Source organism: Amblyraja radiata, chromosome 8, assembly GCF_010909765.2.
Source record: "Amblyraja radiata isolate CabotCenter1 chromosome 8, sAmbRad1.1.pri, whole genome shotgun sequence".
Classification (NCBI taxonomy): domain Eukaryota; kingdom Metazoa; phylum Chordata; class Chondrichthyes; order Rajiformes; family Rajidae; genus Amblyraja; species Amblyraja radiata.
The window spans coordinates 11,111,930-11,135,569 of NC_045963.1; the positions used below are offsets into that span (position 1 = coordinate 11,111,930).

Sequence of the window (23,640 nt, forward strand, 5' to 3'; positions counted from 1 at the left end):
TTGGCATGGAGGCTGAGTTTAAAATACGGTGGTCTTTTCTTTTCAAAAGTTCTTCTAGTGGTAGTTTAGAGAAACAACATGGAAACAGGCCCTTTGGCCCGCTGAGTCCACGTCATCCATTCAGACTCCAGTTCTACACACTCCCTGCACACGAAGAACAATTTACAGAGGTTAATGAACCTACAAAGCAACAAGTCTGTGGGATGTGGGAGGAAACGCATGCAGTCACAGGGAGAACGTGCAGGCTCCACACAGACAGCACCCAGGTCTCTGGCACTGCAAGGTAGCAGTTCTACCAGTTGCATCACTGTGCCAGTGATGCACTGCCTGTGCAGTGAAAATGTGAGTTAGGGCAGTGGAATGCTCCTCCTGCAGAACGTGGGAGGTCAGGGAAACTTGCAGTATCCCTGAGGATTACATCTCAGAAACGATCCCCCACTGTAGTTCATGAATGACCATGAGAGAGGACTGGAGCTGTGGCTGGATGATGTCAGGGTTTTGTTTAGTTTAGAGATACAGTGCGTAAACAGGTCATCCGCCCACTGGGTCCGTATCGACAAGCGATCCTTGCACATTAACACTATCCTAAACACACTAGGGACAATTTACATTTTATACCAAGCCAATACTTCTTTGGAGTGTGGGTGGAAACTGAAGATCTCAAAGAAAACCTACACAGTCACGGGGAGAACGTACAAACTCTATACAGACAGCACCTGTAGTCGGGTTCGAACATGGGTCTCGGGCGCTGTAAGGCAGCAACTCTACCGCTGCGCCACCGTGTCCACATGTTTGAGAGCGACATAGATAGGAGCTATAGAGAGACGGTCACAGCTAGGGTATAGGCAGAAAGTAGATGGGTGACCAATGGGAAAGGCAGGTGGCACATGGGTATGCGGGGAATGGAGGGATATGGATCACATGGAAGCAGCGGAGATTAGTTTAACTTGGCACGATTATTCAACGTAGACATTGTGGGCCAAAGGACCTGTTCCTGTGCCGTATTGTACTGTTCCATGTTCTATGTAAACTTTTCTAATCCATGGTACCTTTCCCAAAGTAATTTAAATGTGCCTGCCTGCTTGTTAACAGAAATACACAACAGAATACAGAATGTCTGTGTTAAGCATTTTACATAAATATTTTGAATCAAAAATGATAGCCCAAATAAAACTTAAGAACTTAACATGTGCTTTAAACTGGGTTTTTTTCAGGGCAATAGCCTTGCAAAAATCATTATATTTGCTCTCCATTTAATAGTCCTCCATCTCCAATTAATATTATTTGTGTTGCTATGTTAGAATTCAAGAAATAGCATGACAATATGACCTGCACTTATTATATGGATTTTTGCTACAACAATCTAACATTTGGAGAATTTGCCATAAATATAGCTCCAATGGAGCGGAACAGATAGTTGTGATTCCTGAATCAGCAACATCAAGACAGCTTTCACATGCAAGTCATTTTTTTCTGCTGGACCTTTTACCCATTCTCTTTCATTCATTAAATAAAGAAACATAACTACTTGTTGTCAGTACAGACATACCTCTTTGAGATTCTTGAGGCCGAGAAGCAGGTTGGCTGACTTGATATCACCGTGGATATATTCGTGTTCATGAATAAACTCCAAAATATCGAGCTGTTTTTAATGTTAAGCACATGTATAAATTTAAAAAGTGAATGTCATTCTGCAAAATACGGAGGTCAAAACCATTTTTTATACATGATAATGTTACATTACTTTTAACAGCAGAGCACTGAGATATACTGTCTTTCCTATAAACCCGTCACTAATCAAAGATTGAAATCTTAATTGAAGACCATTTGAAGATTCTGTATTAATAGAAACATAGTCTTTTCCAAAGTTAAGCAGTTATCAGTTGAGCATGAAGGTGTTAGTTATGTCTAAAACAAAAAAAAACAAAATAGCTACGAAAAAGCCATTTGAACCCTCCCCATCACCCCCCCCCCCCCCCTCCCCCAAATATACAGCATTAAAGGCAAGTGAATTACCACGTCGAGTTTATTGTCGTATGCACAACTACTGCGAGATACAGATATAATGAAACATTTTGTGTGCAGATTTGTGCAAGATACCCTACAATTCCCCTCTAACATCTGCAAATAGATGAATCCCTCGTCTCCCTTACCCTGAAAAAATAGATTTAAAATGTGACCTTAGTTCACGTGTTGAAAACCAAGTAAAGTGGATACTTGCTTCCCATTGCTTTCAAAATTCAGACGCCAATTTTGGACTCAGAGGACAACAGGACTAGTGTGACCAATGTGACTGTAAAAGCGTACAGCAGACTCAGACACTTGCGGCCCAAGTTGAACATGCTAACCATGATGATATATCTACCATAATCCCATTTGCGAACATTAGTCCTGTATCCTCTATGCCCTTTCTATCCAAATACTTTAAAAAGTTGTAATTGTATCCGCCTCCACTACTTCTTCTGGCAGCTCGTCCCAGATAAGTAACATATTCTGCATGAAAATATCCTTTACGTTTCACCCCTCACACATTAAACCTGTGCCCTCTTATTCAAGACTTCCCTACTCTCACTATCTATGCTATCTATGCCCTTATACAATGTCCTCCATAATGTTTGGGACAAAGACCCATCATTTACTTATTTGCCTCTGTACTCCACAATTTGAGGTTTGTAATAGAAAAAAATCACGTGGTTAAAGTGTACATTGTCAGATTTTAATAAAGGTAATTTTTATGCATTTTGGTTTCACCATGTAGAAATTACAGCAGTGTTTATACATAGTCCCCCCATTTCAAGGCACCATAATGTTTGAGACACAGCAATGTCATATATATGAAAGTAGTCATGTTTTGTATTTTGTTACATATCCTTTGCATGCAATGACTGCTTGAAGTCTGCGATTCATGGATATCATCAGTTGCTGGGTGTCTTCTCTGGTGATGCTCTGCCAGGCCCATATTGCAGCCATCTTTAGTTTATGCTTGTTTTTGGGGTTAGTCCCCTTCAGTTTTCTCTTCAGCATATAAACGTATGCTCAAATGGGTTCAGAACGGGTGATTGACTTGGCCACTCTTGAATTGATCATTTTTTAACTTTGAAAAACTCCTTTGATTCTTTAGCAGTATGTTTGGGATCATTGTCTTGCTGTAGAATGATATGCCGGCCATTGAGTTTTGAGGCATTTGTTTGAACTTGAGATAATAGGATGTGTCTATACACTTCAGAATTCATTATGCTACTACCATCAGGAGTTGTATCATCAATGAAGATAAGTGAGCCAGTACCTTCAGCAGCCATACATGCCCAGGTCATAACACCCCCACCACCGTGTTTCACAGATGAGGTGGTATGTTTTGGATCTTGGGCAGTTCCTTCTCTCCTCCATACTTTGCTCTTGCCATCACTCTAATACAAGTTAATCTTCATCTCATCTGTCCACAAGACCTTGTTCTAGAACTGTGGTTGCTCTTTTATGTACTTCTTGGCGAACTGTCACCTGGCCATCCTATTTTTGCGACTAACCAGTAGTTTGCATCTTGCAGTGTAGCCTCTGTATTTCTGTTCATGAAGTCTTCTGCGGACAATAGTCATTGACAAATCCACACCTGACTCCTGAGGAGTTTCTGATCTGTCGGACAGGTGATTGGGGATTTTTTTAAATTATTGAGAGAATTCTTCTGTCATCAACTGTGGAGGTCTTCCTTGGCCTGCCAGTCCCTTTGTGATTAGTAAGCTCACCAGTGCTCTCTTTCTTCTTAATGATATTCCAAACAGTTGATTTTAGTAAGCCTAAGGTTTGGCTGATGTCTGGGGGTGGGAGATTGCAACCTTCACGTGGTCCGCCCTGTTTCGATGAATGCAATCAACCTGGTGTGCACAATCAAATAGAACAAGTTGTCCTGCAACTTTAGGCTGTGCACGCCATATGCAAGAAGAAGAAAAAGAAGACTGATGTCTACAACAGTTTCTTGTTTCTCAGTCTCATAATGGCTTCTTTGACTTTATTTGGCACAACTTTGGTCCTATTTTTGATAAACAGCAATAAAAGTTTCCAAAGGTGATGGAAAGACTGGAGGAAAGACTAGGTGCTGAGAGCTCTCTTATACCTGCATTAAGAAGGCATTTAAACACACATGAGTAATTACAAACACCTGTGAAGGCATGTGTCCCAAACATTATGGTGCCCTGAAATGGGGGGGGGGGGGGACTCTGTATAAACACAGTTATAATTTCTACATGGTGAAACCAAAATGTATAAAAATACCCTTTAATAAAATTTGACAATGTACACTTTAACCACATGTGATTTATTCTATTACAAATCTCAAATTGTGGAGTACAGAGGCAAATAAATAAATGATGGGTCTTTGTCCCAAACATTATGGAGGGCACTGTAATTTTATAGACCTCTAAACGATCATCCCTCAGCCTCCAACATTGCAGTAAAATTAAAACCCAGCCGATGCAACCTCCCCTTATAACCCTCCATTCCTGGCAACATCCTCAGTCTGAAGAAGAGTCTGTTTAGTGTCTGAAAGTGGCAACACCCCATGCCCATCCTATTCTGAAGAAAGGTCCTAACCCAAAACATTGCCTTTCCATGTCCTCTAGAGATGCTGCCTGACACGCTGAGTTACTCCAGCACTTTTTTTTTTTTTTTGTAAACCAGCACCTGCAGTTCCTTGTTTCTCTGTATTCTCTTACCGAGTTGTTGATTTTGAACTGGAATATCATTTCAATCACAATGGCAAAATAGGTTCAAACTCGGTGTAATTCTGACCTACTGTTTTGTTCATACATTATTTGACAAAACTATGTATTGTAGCCATTGCTTACCAATTGACAGCCTATTTTCAGAGTAGTTGCTTTGGCAAACCGATTCCCCTCTTTCTCCAGCACCTTTTGCAAATCTACGCCAAGTCTGTCTATGACCATGAATCTGTAGCTGTGAAGAAGAAAAAGGAAAATGTCACTCCTGAAACAAACATCTGGCTCAAGGTAGACTGAGACTGGACTCGAAACCTTCTCACCTCTTCCCATTGTATTGAGTCAAGCCTGATCCCCAGTAAGCAGGGATGCCCAAGAAACTCAGTTTATGGCTTTTCATCCACGACTTTACTACAAAAAACATACACAAACAAAACCCTCCATTAAAATATATATTTTTTTATGATGAACACAAGCAAAATCAGCCAATTCCTTTGGTGCGTCCTGCTAAATCTGGTTATCTTTGTAGCCGTACTGCAATTATGTTACAGCAATTATTTTCCTCATTCATAGGCTGCAGAATAAAGAGGATGATGATACATGGAATTAGTCCCGAACATACTGCAGTACTGATTTTAAAAATATAATTACAATGTACAAGGAAATAACGCTGTACTTAAATCTCTACTCATTCATACAAGGAACAACTCATAAATACAATGTGTAATTAGTACACTCTATCTTCACAGGTACCTACTGTGCACTGATTTAGCTGCCCTCTGATAAAACTTCAGCTCCGAGAACAGGGGTCCATTTTCCTGGTGCTCCTGCAAACAAGATTTACTTATTTTAATAGGATGCCCCCATGGGGGGAAGAAAAAACTAGGACTGAATAAATATAAAGCTGTTTCATCTCTAGCACCTGCATTGGAATAAATGATCCATTTGTTGCCTATGGTTCAGTACGCATCAAATCATTCTGAGTCACAGAGACAAAGCAGCTCCCGGGTTTAAATCCTGGTCCACATGGTGCTAGCTGAATTAGGAGTGACACTCAGATCCTTCCGATTGCAATTGTTATTTCCGTGAGGAACAGTTAGCTTGGTCGGCCACACTGTTGCTACTGCTGTCTGGATTTACTGAAGGAATTTCATCACCTTCATGTCACGTTGGGGATATGCCATCACATGTGGGTGGCACAGTGGCACAGCGGTAGTCACTGCCTTACAGCGCCAAAGACCCGGGTTTGATCCTGACTATGGGTGCTGTCTGTACGAGGTTTGAACATTCTCCCTGTGACTGCATGGGTTTTTTTCCAGGTGCTCCGGTTTCATCCTGCATCCAAAAGACATACAGGTTTGTATGTTAATTGGCCTCTGTAAATTGTCCGTAGTGTGTAGCACGGAACTAGTGTACAGGTGATTGTTGGTCGGCGCAGATTCAGTGGGCCAAAGGGGCTGTTTCCATGCTGTGTCTCTAAACTAAACTAAAAACTAATGTGGACCAGTCCATGCTTTGTGATACATGCCAAGAACTCTTAACCAGATGAGTGCACAGCCCAGTCAAAGCCTACCTCACTCTCCTTTGCTGAAATAATTACTTGGCGTGGGGAGAGAGCGGGAGATTAGGAAGCAGGACAACTACAAATTGTTCTTCCTTTTTCCACCCTCATTTGATTATTATACCTGGCTACATGCTAAATCCCCTGCCAAATGAGTTGGTTGATCATGTGCATTCCAGATAAATTACATTCCAAAAAAAAAGAAAATTCTTTGGAAGAAAAGAACAATAAACACAACGACATGTATTTATACAATGTGTTTAAACTAGATAAACATCTCCAATGGCAGGGGGTTTTGTACACCAACGTGAATGACCTTGCATTTTCTCACACTACACCTACCACATGCTTAACAAGTACACAGTTTGTCTTTAACCCCTTGATATTCTGTACATCCCCCTCCCTGCTTGCAATCCAAACCGCTTTACTTTAATCAGTAACTATGTAAATTTGAGATTTGTTCCCTTGACCAAAATAATAAAATTGCACTATGATTAGGATTGAACGTTCTGAACCTGGAATTTGCTCATTGTCAAATAGTTCATGAAGGCATAGAGATTTAAAGAGAATGATTTGCACAAAAAAGTAAACTGAACGTCATGCAACATAGAAAAAACAAGGTCATAAAACTGGGGAAAGGAAATTTCTAATGCATCTATTTGAAGAATGATAATAGATAGCAACATTCAACTAGAAAAACGTGAAGTACTGATGAATAGTGGATTAAATAATAAGTATGGCGCTAGTCATATATAAAGAATACAGACCTTGGATGTGTGTCTATGAGAAAAGAACATAAAGTGCAAGATAATAATGAGCTTGTCACTTAAATTTCATTAGTATTATAAAGCACATAACACTTTCAATGCCCTGTAACTGTATTTTTTTGACTGTTGGCAGACGAAATAAAGTTTTATTGTATCGTATTGTATCATAAAGAACAGTCACCTGTCTACAGGAGCGATGCGAGGCTCTTTTGGATTTGACATTCAGTTGGATGAAACTAAACCAACCAGATACTTGAGCAATGAAGCAGGAAGCTGAAAATGTACAATTTAATGGAAAAACTGGGAAAAGCAAATGGCTTGATTTCAGGTACATCTAAACCAAAAGGTACCTCCGTGAAAGTGGTGTACTTACTACTTTAATGGCATGGACAGCTTCATTCCCTACATGTTTTTCTGAAGCAGGAGAAGCTGGAAACAAAAGAAGCAATCAAAATGAAATGAATAATCAAAAATAAATATAGAATGCAGTGATAAATGACACAAAAATCACCACAGAACTCTTCATCCAAAGATTGAGAATTACTCCCATGTTTTCATCAGCAGTCAAACTTATTAGTTTCACTTCCAAAGATTTATCCAGACTCTTCTTGCCTTACACGATTTACGTAAACACGCATTTATGTAAACAATTCTTAAAGCCCACTTCTGAATTGCGCAAAAATGGTGTTACGGTAACAGTGTACTGCCTTTGCATGCGGTCTTATCTGCAAACTAATCTGATATTCTCCCGGATGCCCCCACGTGGTCTCCCCCTCTCTTCCATTCACTCACACATCCTCTTGTTGTCGATTATGCTCAACTCATCTTGTCCGCTCTTTTCTCTATTGCATGTCCATCCTCATCTTGCAACCAAGTTCACCACAATTGAAACGCCACTTCCAGCAAGCTTGGATGATGTTAGTTTTATTATATTTATTATTCATTACTATACAATTTTTTTTTTTTTAAATTATTCCTTATTTCCATTGAATGTACTGTAAATGCCATTAAAATTCATTAAGTCATTCTTAATTCTTTATTCCTAATAAGGTAATAGTCAGAACTGCACAATGCATAGATCATTTGTCATTCTTTATACAGTGTCTACAGTACAGTATAGTACATATACAGTAACTTTACTATGTAACGTGTACAGTAGTACTCCAGGCGATTCCAACTTATGTAACATCTGACCTTAGAGAATGTAACCCTTACATAAGTCAGCGATTGTCTATAATCATCCACTTTCTGAAGGCAAAGGTAGTGCAGAGACATAGAACAAGGCTTAGACTCAAAATGCTGGAGTAACTCAGTGGGACAGACAGCATCTCTGGAGAGAAGGAATGGGTGACGTATCAGGTCGAGATCCTTCTTCAGACTCCAGAGATGCTGCCTGTCCCGCTGAGTTACTCCAACATTTTGTGTCTATCTTCGGTTTGAACCAGCATCTGCAGTTCCTTCCGAGACATAGAACAAGGCTAAATCTGGGGAAATGGTTACAAAATCAGATTCCACAGCCAACCATCTTCCCCCACCAACTAAATAGAATACATCATAACATTACAAAAGAAGATCCCATGTCTGAACTGTGGGAGGTATAACTGTGTGAGTTAGAAGGCTGCAAGCACTGGACTCAGCAAAATACAAGTACAATCTAGAATCCCAAAAGGTGTAAAGCGTGGCTGAAGCTAAATTTGCAACAGGGCGGGATAACAGCCATTCATAATTACATTAGAAGCTACACATTTTCCCAGTTATTACTACATACTGTTAGACAAAATCACTCGAATACTAAGGTAAAAGGAATGTAACATCAGAACAAATAATGTAGGTTTCAATTGCATCTCAACGTTTCATTAACATACAGTGATCTATTTATTTGTAATTAAATATTTTTCCACATTTAAAAGATAGTTTGCAACTGAAAATAAGTTGAAGAGCCTCTTTGATGGGCTGTGAACTCGCATACCTGGCCACATCCTAGAATGCTCAGGTAACCAAATTTGTCGGTTTGGGCCATTTCCATGCAAGTCTACTATGCAAGTCTGGCTTCCAACTGCATGCTTGCTAAACCACAATCACAGATTTGTGCTGGAATATCTTGATTTTTGATGATGGCACACATATATTCTTAACATTAAACTGGCCACATGACACCTGCCACAGACCAAGGCTGCATTTATTGAGCAAAAGGAGCAACTAAAATAACCTATGATGACCATCTCATTATTTATTTATTTATTTATTGGCGATAAATGAAACTTCACCATATTTCCCAACTCTTGGAACGCATAAGCCTTTTTCCCCATCAGGAACTACTTTAGATTTGTTTTCTCACCATAATGGGGCTAAAATAAGTAAGTGGTAGTTTTAGAATAAAAGGCAATAGCTCACTTCACCACATTGCTGTCAAATAACCTGCCTCACTTTTTAACTGATGAATTTTATTACACTTGCATTTATGTTATCTGAATAACAATATAATGGATCAATAGAGTTTCCATTCCATTGTTCGTTTGGCACGCAAGATCGCATATTATTCTGGTTTGAGTGTAATTCCTCAAGATTTGGCGTTGATCACACAGCTTCAATCATGAATTAATAAGTAAAATTAAAAATGAATATCCCTCATACTTTGCTTTTCATTATTAATGGCAACTAGGGACATCAGCAACAATGAACCAAGCTAAGGAGATTACTTTTTGGACTTAAGGGCCTGTTCCACTTTCACGACCTAATTCACGACCTTTTTTACTCGTGGACATTTTTCATCATGTTGAAAAAACGCCTCGACCTACTTGATGCCACGAGTACCTAAGACTAGCATCACGACCTACCTACGACCTCCTACGACCTTGTGACGACCATGCTGTATGAGTCAAGGGCAAACTCGGTAGAGGTCGTGAATTAGGTTGTGAAAGTGGGACAGGCCCTTTACTCACACTTCTATTCTTTTCAATGGGAAGAAAGCCAAAGCCTTATAAATATGCCAGTGGAAGGAGTTTCCCCTTGACAGAAATAAATAAACTAAACATAAACTTGCCAAATTATCTGATGGATGAAGTTTGTCACCATCTGAGACTCCTTGCCCCCACAATTGGCTCTCTGATGCAAAGCAACCTCCCAGTAAGAAAACTATTCATATTGTATGAGGAAGGACATCCTTTCTATTGAGGCAGTGCAGCATAAATTCACGAGGTTAATCCCCGGGATGGCGGGACTGTCATATGAGGATAGATTGGAAAGACTGGGCTTGTATTCTGGAATTTAGGATGAGAGAGTATCTTATAGAAACATAAAAAAGTTATAAAAGGACTGGTCAAGTTAAATGCAGGAAAATATTCCCAATGTTGGGGGAGTCCAGAACCAGGGGCCACAGTCTAAGAATAATGGGGAGGCCATTTAAAACTGAGATGAGAAAAAAACTTTTTCACCCAGAGAGTTGTGAATTTGTGAAATTCTCTGGCACAGAAGGCAGTAGAGGCCAATTCATTGGATGAATTTAAAAGAGAGTTAGATAGAGCTCTAGGGGCTAGCGGAATCAAGGGATATGGGGAGAAGGCAGGCACGGGTTATTGATTGTGGATGATCATCCATGATCACAATGAATGGCATTGCTGGCTAGAATGGCCAAATGGCTTCGTCCTGCACCTATTTTCTATGTTTTTCTATGTATGTTTGTTCTGCATGAATCAGTTAAAAATGTTTCATGTTCACAAGATAGAAATCGCTGAAATGGCTTTTCTTACCCAAGTGTACCAGTCCAAATCCGCCGCTGCCAATAATTTTCCCAAGTTTCCAACGTTTTTTCTCTGAATCTGTCAGAACCAATCCCTCAGGAAGAGGCTCAGGAAGATTCTTTCTTGTGATGCCTTTGGGTGGCATAATCCCGGCAAAGAGCACGACTGCTATTATTTCTGTATGTGGCAACAGAAACAGCAATTAACACTTTACACAGGGTTCCGTGGGCCATCATCCCTCTCCTCCCTTTCCAATAATTGATCAGATTTACTAACATTTTGTGCCTCATACAATGTGGAGCATTAGGCAACTGCAACTTATTCACATACATGATCTTATACATATATTGTTCTTGTACATGATCAAGATGATCGAAGTGGAAGGTACAGGGGAATGTTGATAACTGTGAACGGTTCATAAACTCCCTCCCTGCCCCCTCGTAATACGGCCTAAAGTTCTGTGGTCAGCTCGGGAAGTAGGAAATAGCAACCTTAGTGCGCGGAAGCATGGGGCGGTTACTGGAGGCCACAGACAGCGCGGTTACAGCAGTCGGAGGTTGTGGTGTGGAAGGTGGATCTACGGTAGCTGGGTGGGTGGGTGAGCAGAACAGGCACAGACTGCAGCAACTGAACGGAGCAGCAGTGGAAGAAGCTGACAGCATCACGCTGGGCCAGGCTGACCCCCTACTTCATCTGTCCAGGAAACCAGGCTTTAAAGTGGCACAATAGAAAAATTGCATATCTCATTTGGCCAAAATCGGACTTTTCAGGAGATAGACACAAAAAGCCGAAGTAAAGGCCCTGTCCCACTTTCCCCGAGTTACTCACAAATTCTCCCGAGTTTTCCCCTTGATTCAAACTCGGAGAATGTCCGTAGCGAGTCCGTAGATATTTCGTAGCGGCTCGTAATGCCAGCCGTGGGTACTCGGGGCATCGGGACGTTTTTTCAGCATGTTGAAAAATGTCCACGAGTAAAATATATAGCCCCGAGTACCTACCATATAACCATATAACAATTACAGCACGGAAACAGGCCATCTCGACCCTTCTAGTCCGTGCCGAACACATAATCTCCCCTAGTCCCATATACCTGCGCTCAGACCATAACCCTCCATTCCTTTCCCATCCATATAACTATCCAATTTATTTTTAAATGATAAAAACGAACCTGCCTCCACCACCTTCACTGGAAGCTCATTCCACACAGCTACCACTCTCTGAGTAAAGAAGTTCCCCGTCATGTTACCCCTAAACTTCAGTCCCTTAATTCTCAAGTCATGTCCCCTTGTTTGAATCTTCCCTACTCTCAGTGGGAAAAGCTTTTCCACGTCAACTCTGTCTATCCCTCTCATCATTTTAAAAACCTCTATCAAGTCCCCCCTTAACCTTCTGCGCTCCAAAGAATAAAGCCCTAACTTGTTCAACCTTTCTCTGTAACTTAGTTGCTGAAACCCAGGCAACATTCTAGTAAATCTCCTCTGTACTCTCTCTATTTTGTTGACATCCTTCCTATAATTAGGCGACCAAAATTGTACACCATACTCCAGAATTGGCCTCACCAATGCCTTGTACAATTTTAACATTACATCCCAACTTCTATACTCAATGCTCTGATTTATAGAGGCCAGCACACCAAAAGCTTTCATTACCACCCTATCTACATGAGATTCCACTTTCAGGGAACTGTGCACAGTTATTCCCAGATCCCTCTGTTCACCTGCATTCTTCAATTCCCTACCTACGGCTGGCATCTCCGAGTTTGACTCAAGGGGAAAACTCGGGAGAATTTGTGAGTAACTCGGGAAAGTGGGACAGGACCTTAACTCAGCGGGCCAGACAGCATCTCTGGAGAAAAGGAATAGGTGACGTTTCTGGTCGAGACCCTTCAGGCAGAGCAGGGCTCTCACAACTTGTTTTCCCTGTTGCCAGCCGGGCAACCTAGGCAGCTTTTTAGGTTGCCAAATGACAGTTTAGGTGGTCATTTAAGACGGCTTGCATGACGCGTGCGATAATGTGCTCGGACGAAATGCGTAGTTACCAGTCGGAATTATGGTCAATGAAGCATTCACATATTATTTCTGCTTCAAATAAAGTCACAAACTAAAAATATTCACCCATCAAGACATGATATATACCACAATGACATGCAGCAAAATTATAATACAGTATCTCAACTCTTTTTACACGTTGTAATGAATGCAATTTCTATTATTTCTTTCCACTTCCAAACAAAAATGTGGTTGGGTTATTCAGCATATGATCAACCTCAGCGCAGGCTTGGCGATCGCTTCGCACAACACCTCCACTCAGTTCATTTTTTAAATTTCAAAATAGACTTTATTCGAGAAATAAATATATACAATACATGATCCTTACAAAACTCCATCCGACATTTTCGAGGGCTATACATACATACAATAGTTTCACCAAATCTCAAATTTATCCCCCCCACCCGTGCCACATGGGCCCACTGGCGTGGAATCCCTTCCCTGCCCCCCATGTCCAGCAGGGGAAGGACCCTAGACTGTGGTCCTCCCCCACTGAGCTTGGCGTTGGCTGCACCGAGCTTCAGTGTGTCCCTCAGCATGTACTCCTGCAGTCTGCAGCGGGCCAGTCGGCAACATTCCCCGACGGACGTCTCGCTCCACTGCGTGGTCAACAACGCACGGACAGACCAAAGAGTGTCTTTCACCGAGTTGATGACCTTCCAGAAGCACTCGATGTCCATCTCAACTCAGTTCACAATAACCAACCTGATCACCCGGCGGCTCAGCACTTCAACTCCCCCTCCCATTACGAATCCGACCTTTCTGTCCTGGTCCTCCTACATGGCCAGAGTAAGGCCCACCGTAAATTGGAGGAGCAGCACCTCATATTTCGTTTGGGTAGTTTACACCCCAGCGGTATGAACATTGGCTTCTCCAATTTCAGGTAGTCCTTGCTTTCTCCCTCCTTCTCCTCCCATTCCCAGCTCTCCCTCAGCCTACTGTCTCCGCCTCTTCCCTTCTTTTCCCATCAGTCTGAAGAAGGGTCTCAACGCGAAATGTCACCTATTCCTTAACTCCATACATGCTGCCTCACCCACTGATTTTCTCCAGCTTTTTTGTCTATCAACGGGATCCCACCACTGGCCACATCGTCCCATCTCCTACCCGTCGGCTTTCCGCAGAGACCGCTCCCTCCGTACCTCCCTGGTCAATTCGTCCCTTCCCACCCAAACCACCCCCTCTCCTGGCATTTTCCCTTGCAATCACAGGAAATGCTACACTTGTCGCTTTTCCTCCCCGCTTGACTCCATTCAAGGACCCAAGCAGTCGTTCCAGGTGCGGCAGAGGTTCACCTGCACGTCCTCCAACCTCATCTATTGCATCCACTGCTCTAGGTGTCAGCTGCTCTATATCGGTGAGACCAAGCGTAGGCTTGGCGATCGCTTCGCCCAACACCTCCGCTCGGTTCGCAATAACCAACCTGATCTTCCGGTGGTTCAGCACTTCAACTCCCCCTCCCATTCTGAATCTGACCTTTCTGTCCTGGGCCTCCTCCATGGCCAGATTGAGGCCCACCGTAAATTGGAGGAGCAGCACCTCATATTTTGCTTGGGCCGTTTACACACCAGCGATATGAACATTGACTTCTCCAATTTCAGGTAGTCCCTGCTTTCTCCTCCCCTTCCCAGCTCTCCCACAGCCCACTGTCTCCACCTCTTCCATTCTTCTTCCCACGATCCTCACCCCCACATCAGTCTGAAGAAGGGTCTCGACCTGAAACGTCACCTATTTCCTTCGCTCCATAGATGCTGCCTCACCCGCTGAGTTTCTCCAGCATTTTTGTCTACCTTCGTTACTTTTTTGCATACCTTTCATTCATTGTTCTTTATCTCTCTACATCATCATCTATATCTCTCGTTTCCCTTTCCCCTGACTAGTCTGAAGAAGGATCTCGACCCGAAATGTCACCCACTCCTTCTCTCAAGTGTTGCTGCCAGTCCCGCTGAATTACTCCAGCATTTTGTGTCGCAGCGACCGGACAGCAATGGCGGCCAGATCTCCCACAATGCAAAGGGAGGGAGAAAGTGCCCGGCGCCGACCAGTTGCCGTGGCAGTGCGCATGTGCAGGGTGGCACATGCGTACAACCACGGCCGATGATGTGCTGGAGAGCGCGGAGAACCAGCGGCCCGGACACGGATACGGATGGCGGGCGGAAACGGAGAGAGACAGATAAAGAGAGAGATAGAGAGGGGGCCCGCTCAGAGTTGAACGATAGGTGTCCCGACTGCTTGCCAAGCCGAGCAAAATGGAACGTCTTTTAGGTTACCCGGCGGGACTTTAGGTTGCCATTGGCACCCGGGCAACCGTTAATTACGAGCCCTGCAGAGAGTCTGGGGAAAGGGAAACGAGAGATATAGGTGGCGATGTAGAGCGATATAGAACAAATGAATGAAATATATGCAAAAAAGTAACAATGATAACGGAAACAGGCCATTGTTAGCTGTGTGCTAGGTGAAAACGAGTTACAAACAATGAGACTCAACAAGATGACTTTGAAGCTGGTATGACTTGGGTGGGGAAGGGATGGGGAGAGAGGGAATGCCGGAGACTGCCGGAACCTGGCGATTCTTCACGTGCTGTTTCAGAAGAGTATCTACTTCAAAATCGGTTCACTATTTTACTTGTGTACAATTGTACTTGTGCATGTTAACAAGCCTCTCCCCCAGTTCTACTAATATTGGGGAAATCATACCCTATTGATAGCAATGTATACAACTACCAAAATGCCAAAAGGGCTCCACTCACTGATCCCTGCAAGGCTGCACCGAACCCCTTCCGCACTCATCCTTCATGCTGACGGTTTCTCCACCATGCCTCCCATGTAAGGTCCTGTTCCCCATCCCGCTGACACTGCATCTACTCCCTCTGTATCACTCCCCAACTTCATGCCATACCCAGCCCCCACACCCTTTGCACAACGTCCACATTCTTGCATTGACCTGTTCCCCTTGTTAACATCAGCATCCCACTCGCCATACGACGACTTGCAACCTTACTTTCTGTGCAACTCCCTCATCCCCATCCCACTGTCTGTGCAACCCTTCACCAAGTATGCACTCCATGTCTCCACTCCGCACAAGCAGCTGACACAAAATGTAACCTTCTGAACATGTCCTATGAAACCTATACACAAATTTGCCCTTCAAATTTCACGCCAACAGGATAGTGCAAGACGTTTGTCAAACAGTACAAAGCATGTCCAACCAATCGCACCAGCTTCTCGTTTTCACCCAACTAACAGCTAACAATGGCCTGTTTCCTTTATCATTGCTACTTTTTTGCATACCTTTCATTCATTGTTCTTTATCTCTCTACATCATCATCTATATCTCTCGTTTCCCTTTCCCATGACTAGTCTGAAGAAGGAGTTCGACCCGAAAAGTCACCCACTCCTTCTCTCAAGTGTTGCTGCCAGTCCCGCTGAATTACTCCAGCATTTTGTGTCTATCTTCGGTGTAAACCAGCATCTGCAGTTCTTTCCTACACTCATGTTAGGCAAAATTATGTCCATTATAGCAGCACCCATATTTTTTTGGGCATGTAGTGAAAATTCCTCCGAGCATCCATGGTTTAGGAGGTGGCAGGGATTCTTTACACTTCGCCCATATTCTCAGTTTTATTTGCACCAATGGTCAGAAGAATCCTGCGAAATCTTCGCCAGCAGACAACACATGCTACAACTCTATTCTGTTGCTCAGTTAATCGCTTTTCTTTAATATTAGGAAAGCTCATTCACTAGTTAGTTGGTCATCCACGAGAAAAAAATCTGAATACCGAAAGTACCTCAAATACTCAACAGCTCAGGCAGCACCCATGGCAAGAGCAGTTGTTTCTCACTGTGGTTTTGTGACCTGATGAGTATTCTGCCTGAAGATAGACATGAAATGCTGGAGTAACTCAGCGGGACAGGCAGCATCTCTGGAGAGAAGGAATGGGTGATGTTTCTGGTGGAGATCCTTCTTCAGACAATGTTTTTTGTTGGGGTGGCACCGTGGCAAGTTGCTGCCCTACAGTGTCAGGGACCAGTGTTCGATCCTGACTACGGGTGCTGTCTGTGAAGAATTTGTACGTTCTCTCTGTTTCGGTTTCCTCCCACATCCCAAGGAAGTACAGGTTGCAGGTTAAGTGGCTTGATTTAATAAGCCAGTTCGGTATTCCGTTTAATGCAAGGAATCATGGGATTTGTCAAAGGTCATCCGGGGGGAAAGAAGCAAACGCAGCGCTGTATACACTGTGTATAAAAAGGGGATGAAAGGCAAGGTTGAATTAATAGGCCTTATTTGTTAGGATCAAATTTAATTAGCCTTGTCCGACCCTTGACAGCCAAAGGACCCTCAACATGTATCCAATTTGAAGCACATTTTGTCTTGTGTGCAACAGGCTTTAACAAAGTCAAAGGAAGCTAAGAGCAGCGGGAACAATGAGGAGTTGTGGAGCAGGTGACTACCACGTGTAAAGAAGACAGGGCTTTGGCACAACACTGCGCCCGAGAGTTCGGGCGACTTCCCCTCCACTCTCAGTCTCTCTCTCTCTCTCTCTTCTCCCGTACAGAAAGAGATGTAGATGAAGATCTTGTGAAAAGACAATAAAACAGAAATGGTTGGCAGCAACTTTTGAATACGAAAGAGCCGCTCTCCCAGTACCAGGGGATGGAGGGGCTGTGGGAAGAGCAGCAAATGTTTCCACCGCTCTGGGGGATCCGACATGGTCGTCCACAATAATGATAAAGATAAGGGGGTGTTTTTAAATCCAAATGTAACCGGGTGCCGGTGTTAAACTGAGTTATTTTGCCAGTCTAATTCAAGAAAACATGATTCAAACCACTGCTGTTAAAATCGATTCTTTATTCTGACAGCGCTGGATAATTCTTTAAACCTTCCAACACAGAGCTGGAAGCTCCAGGACAGGTCTAAAGAGCTACTGACTTTGGTACAAACTTAACACATTATATAGGTATTGGACAATTATGGTACAGAAGGTGTGGCAAACTATTAACCAATCATTATGGTTGACCATACATTACCATATTTGCATTAACCATTCAACTAAGTCCTTTCCAGTGATTGACAACACGTGTAGTCACATGATTTTCCCTTTTCTGGCCTCTTTACAACCCTTGCTCCTTCTGTGGTTTTCCTTACCCTCTTCTCTCAAAATCATTTTATTTCAATGAAGTAAAACCATGGAAATATAAAATTAATTCTCAGAGACCACCTCTCAGAATATAAAATACACATCATACAGTAATCACACAATACATACACACAAAACATATATTTTCACTTTTGGAAAATAAAGTTATTTCTAAAACTTCAGATTTAAAGTCTAATACTTACAATCCTAATTAAAACACAATACACTTCACAAATAATGTCCCTACAACTACATAGTTAAAATAGTTACTTTTGGATTACAAAGATGAGTTTTGCCTCATTCTTACAAGGTGGCAAAGACACAAGCTATTTCTAATCACACACAGGCCATACTTGTCACGCTTGATAAATTATAATTGCTTCTTACCAAGCTCGGGTCTAGTTTCATTCTGAATTACAACCTCCCCCTTCTATCTCGGGACGAAAGGAATGTAAGGCCTCCTAACTAATAGCATTCCACACAGCAAATGGAAGATTATCAAAACAGAGTTACTTTCTCAGTTTTCTATAAACATAAGAAATCACCCTCATACAAAGGTCACACAACCATCACCTATGCCTTATCTCTTATCTCAACATAAATACATTTAAACAGCACAAATCAGATCACAGACTATTATCTAGCCTTGCTGCCCAAGACCCAATATAGACAACCATAAATCCTCCCTATGACACACCAGAGCTCAAAGATGTGTCACAAAGAAAGGACAAATGGTGCCCATGTCCTGAGAAGAGACCCCATTAACAACCTATACTCTAAACACCAAACTAAACCAAATACAACTTCTGACAGCGTTATAGCTGCTTCAAAGCAAACAAAGCTATGCCTATTCAGATCAACATTTCCATGTTATGATAAGCCATCTGTTCTCCTGTGTGTATGTTCTTTGCACTTTATTTCTTTGTGGGGATATGTATTTCTGAAAACCCTTCTCTTGCAACTTAACATAAGTTCCTCACACAAAAGTTATTATCTGAGCAATTCTATTATATATTTCCTCACCGGTTCAAGTTGTGCATTGATCACGTAAGGGACTGGGAAGATAGGTGAATGAGGGCGAGCAGAGTGGGACATGTCAGGACTCGAGGAATGGGAGTGCCAGGTAGTGAGAGAGCGGGTTATAACAATGAGAGAGAGGGGGCAGATGCGAGTGGGAGACAGGGGGAGAAACTGGACCGGCGGAGAGACGGTGAGAGGTGGGGGAGAGAGAAGGGGGTGAAAGATGTGCATGGGGAGACAAGAGAGAGGTTTCAGTTAGACAGACATAGAGTCAGGTCATCACAGATATGAAGGCGCAAGTGACTGCAGGTCTCGATGGTGGAATCTTGAGCAAAACACAAAGTGCTGGAGAAACTCAGCGGGTCAGGCAGCATCTGTGGAGGGAACGGATAACGTTCGGGTCGGTGCCCGTCTTCAGATGGAATCTTGCTCAGTCTGAAGAAGGGCGTAAACCCAATGCACCACCTGTCCATTCATTTAGTTTAACATTCCACGGGGAGTTCTGGGGTTTGTACGTTGGTTGCAGAGGCAGGGCAATGTCCCCCAGTCCCTCCCTCCAGTCCGGGGGGGGAGGGATTGTCCTAGCGCCGTGGAGTTCTTGCGGAGACGGGGTGTCGGGGACCTGCAGTGAAGCCGCGATAGCGAGTTCCTCTCTCACCACCGCCTGACAGGCATCGCTCTTTTATAAACATTAACCCGGGTTCGATCCTGACTACGGATGAAACGCAGGTCTGTATACACGCAGCACCTCATCTGCCGAGAATATTTATCTCGAGTGACCTATGACCTGGGCATGCTCAGTTGAAATACCGAACTCGCTTATTGTAAATTGTCCCAAGTGTGTCGGATGGTGTTAGTGAGCAGAGATTGCTGATTGGCACGGACTAATGCCCCTATTTCCGTGCTGGATCTCTAAACTAAAACTAAACATTCCGTTTCAATACAGAACAGATTTTAATTTGTTTTAAAACGCACCTTTCACATTTGCATGCCAATTATTAATGCTCCACGCCACTGAATGCAAACTGCAATCTGTTTAAAGACCAGAAAAAAAAGTTGTTAGTCTAGAGAGAAGTTAAAAGTCTAAAGAGAAGTTAAACGTCAAAAGATAAGCGCAGTAAGCAGCAACTGTGCAGCAGTGGCCGGCCTGAAGCCGGAGAGCGCAGCCCGCACCACTGATCAGCTGCTGCCCGGGACCTCGCTCGGCCCGGGACCGCGGCGGCCACGGGCAGCGGGCGGCAGCGCAGCAAAACACGCTGCAAAATGAGGTGGCCGACCACGCACGGAGAACAAAGTTCAGATCAAAGATATAATCTTTGGTTCAGATCTTTCAACTCGCAAAAGTCGCCGCATGAAGACCAGGGTGCCGCTTCGGGCAGGAAGAAGGGTAAATGGCAGGAAAACAATGTAACCATCTTAGCACATCCTATTGATTTTAGACACAGAATTGCCTTTAACGTATCCTTCAAATTTCCACCTCAGCAACAGGATAGCGCAGAATTATTGAAAAGAAAAACAGTCCATAGCTCGATCCGAAAATTCACCCATTCCTTCTCTCCAGAGATGTTGACTGTCCCGCTGGGTTACTCCAGCATTTTGTGTCATAAACCAGCATCTGCAGTTCCTTCCTACACACGAATCCGCCAGTCTCCACTATCTTCCTGCAGCGAAGTCGTGGTTTCAACTGACGCATTTCCTGGGAACCTCAATCGCTGGTAAACGCGTGGACGATGGCTGGAATTCACATCAACCATGTGATCACTTCAGGCTGTTTTTATAGCCAAGTTGTTTTAGTTTTGAGAAAATGAAAGTAAAACTAAATGAGAAGGCCCTGGGTAGAGAGACCTAGAGATGCAGGTAAAATGTGTAGGAAGGAACTGCAGATGCCGGTTTAAACCAAAGATAGACACAAAATGCTGGAGTAACTCAGCGGGACAGTCAGCACCTCTGGAGAGAAGGAATTACTGACGTTTCGAGTCGAGACCCTTCTTCAGACTGAGAGTCAGTGGAAAGGGAAATGAGTGATGTAGTGAGATATAGAACAAATGAGTGAAAGATATGCAAAAAAGTAACTGATAAAGGAAACAGGCCATTGTTAGCTGTGGCCTAGGTGAGAAATGCAGGTACATCATTTGATGAAGATGGTGACACAGGTGTACGGGGTGGTGAAGAAGCTGCTTGGCTTTGGTCAAGGGTATTGAATTTGGGAATTGGGACGTCATGATTGAGTAGTACGCCGTCGACTAGACCAGTGGTTCCCAACCTTTTTTAGTTCATGGCCTCCTTGGGCTCTTTAATTTTTCTGTGCCCCCCCTGACATTATTAGTGGAAGAAAGTGGCCCCCTTCATTGAACCTGTGGCCCCCTAAATCCTCAGATTTTTCTGTGGCCCCGCTGAAATTTGCCTTGGCACCAGGTTGGGAATCACTGGACTAGACCACAGTTGGAGTACTGTGTTCAGTTCTAATTGTCCTCGCTGTAAGAATTATGTAATTAAACTGAAAAATGATGTAAAACGATTTGCATTCCTTACTTCCATGTTGCAATGTACAGGAGCAGAATGTGGGAAATATGCTGATGGTCCTCAATGAAACCGAAGCCTATACAATAAAACTATGATAATCTGGCAGCCTTCGGAGTTTGGTGGTGCAGGGCCAGCAGATTTTCAGACTTACTGGTCCTAAGAGGTCCTTCTGCAGTTGTACCTGGTGAGACCACATCTGGCATATGGTGTGCAGTTTTGGTCTCCTAATTTGAGGAAGGACATCCTTGCTATTGAGGGAGTGCAGCGTAGGTTCACGAGGTTAATCCCTGGGATGGCAGGGCTGTCATATTTGGAAAGACTGGGCTTGTATTGACTGGCATTTAGAAGGATGAGTGGGACTTTTATAGAAACATATAAACTTATTAAAGGACTGGCCAAGCTAGAAGCAGGAAAAATGTTCCCAATGTTGGTGGAGTCCAGAACCAGGGGCCATAGTCTAAGAATAAAGGGGAGGCCATTTAAAACTGAGATGAGAAAAAATGTTTTCACCCAGAGTGTTGTGAATCTGTACACTGTGGACGACTCGATTGTAATTATGTATAGTCTTTACGCTGACTGGATAGCACACAACAAAAAAGCTTTTCACTACACCTCAGTACACGTGACATTAAACTAAACTAAGCTAAATTGGAATGCTTTGTAGGAAGGAGCTAGAGATGTGGGTTTGATGCTAAAGATAGACACAAATAGCTGGAGTAACTCAGCGGGTCAGAGAGCTTCTCTTTATGAAGGGGGAGGTCTTGCATGACAAATTTTCTGGAATTCTTTGAAGAAGTAAATAGCAGGACAGACAAAGGAGAATCAGTAGAAGTTGTTTACCTAGATTTTTCAGAAAGCCTTCGATAAGGTGCCGCACGCGATGGCAGAAGACAAAGAGTGGCAATAAAGGGGGCTTTTTCTGGTTGGCTGCCAATGACTAGCGGAGTTCCGCAGGGGTCGGTGCTGGGGCCGCTGCTCTTCACGTTGTATATTCATGATTTGGACGAGGGGATTGATGTTTTTGTGGCCAAGTTTGCGGATGATACGAAAATAGGTGGAGGGGCAGGTAGTGTAGAGAAAGCAGGGACTCTGCAGAAGCACTATGATAGGTTGGGAGAGTGGGCAGAGAAGTGGCAGATGGATTATAGTGTAGGAAAGTGTAGAGTCATGCATTTTGGTAGTAGTAATAGAGTGGATGTGGAGAGGTTGTTTCCACTAGTGGGAGAGTCTAGGACAAGAGGTCATTGCCTCAGAATTAAAGGACATTCTTTTAAGAATGAGATGAGGAATTTCTTTAGTAAGACGGTGGTGATTCTGTGGGATTCTTTGCCACAGAAGGCTCTGGAGGCCATCAGTGGATATATTTAAGGCAGAGATAGATAGATTCTTGATTATTATGGGCATCAGAGGTTTTTGGGAGGGCAGGTGAATGTAATTAGGAGGGGGAGATAGATCAGGCACGATTGAATGGCAGAGTAGACTTGATGGGCCGATTGGCCTAATTCTGCTCCTATCACATGATCTTACGATCTAAAAAGGTGACGTTTCGGGTCAAGACCCTTCTTCAGACTGAGAGTCAGGGGAAAAGGAAACGATAGATGTAGACTGATGTAGAGAGATGTAGAACAAATGAATTAAAGATATGCAAAAATGTAACAATGATAAGGGAAATAGGCCATTGTTAGCTGTGCTCGATGAAAACGAGTACAGACAATGGGACTCAACAAGACCATTGTCCAGGTCATGTACACATATGTACAGTGTATATGGATCTGAAAATGAATACTTTGTTTTGTTGAATTCCTTTGTTATTGAGCCAGAGAGAACTTACATTGCCATGGTAGCTGTACACAATGCATTGCTATAAGTACAGCTGTCCATTTGAAAGTGGATTGATTGGCAAATGATTAGCAGGATTTCAGAAGACACTGCCCCATAACTAAGCAGAAGCTTCTAGAATCAAATCTTAGAATCAAAAATTTATAAAATGAAGTAAAGTCCAAACACCTCACACCGGCATATTAAATACGTATAAATGTTATTTTTCCTTCACTTAGGGCAACAGCAAATACATTGCAGCAAATAACGTGGCTGATAACAAGAGCAGATATGCAACAATGTCAGGAAACATCAAAGTA

The 23,640-nt window shown here is 43.0% G+C and overlaps 1 protein-coding gene across 5 annotated transcripts in view; it reads right to left on the reverse strand.

Moving 5' to 3' along the window:
- vrk2 (VRK serine/threonine kinase 2) overlaps positions 1–20,576 on the reverse strand; it is a 91,373-nt gene extending 70,797 nt beyond the window's left edge. For 3 of the 5 annotated variants that reach the window (XM_033025166.1, XM_033025167.1, XM_033025171.1), the window contains exons 1-7: positions 20,524–20,576; positions 10,787–10,954; positions 7,411–7,466; positions 5,467–5,536; positions 5,033–5,120; positions 4,839–4,947; positions 1,550–1,642 (exon numbers count right to left, since the gene is read on the reverse strand). In XM_033025166.1, coding sequence (XP_032881057.1) covers positions 1,550–1,642; positions 4,839–4,947; positions 5,033–5,120; positions 5,467–5,536; positions 7,411–7,466; positions 10,787–10,954; positions 20,524–20,527 — 588 coding nt within the window. In that variant the 5' untranslated portion in view covers positions 20,528–20,576. The remainder of the gene's footprint in view (positions 1–1,549; positions 1,643–4,838; positions 4,948–5,032; positions 5,121–5,466; positions 5,537–7,410; positions 7,467–10,786; positions 10,955–20,523) is intronic. The other 2 variants (XM_033025169.1, XM_033025170.1) reach the window with 2 other exon arrangements.
- Positions 20,577–23,640: the final 3,064 nt, after the last annotated feature.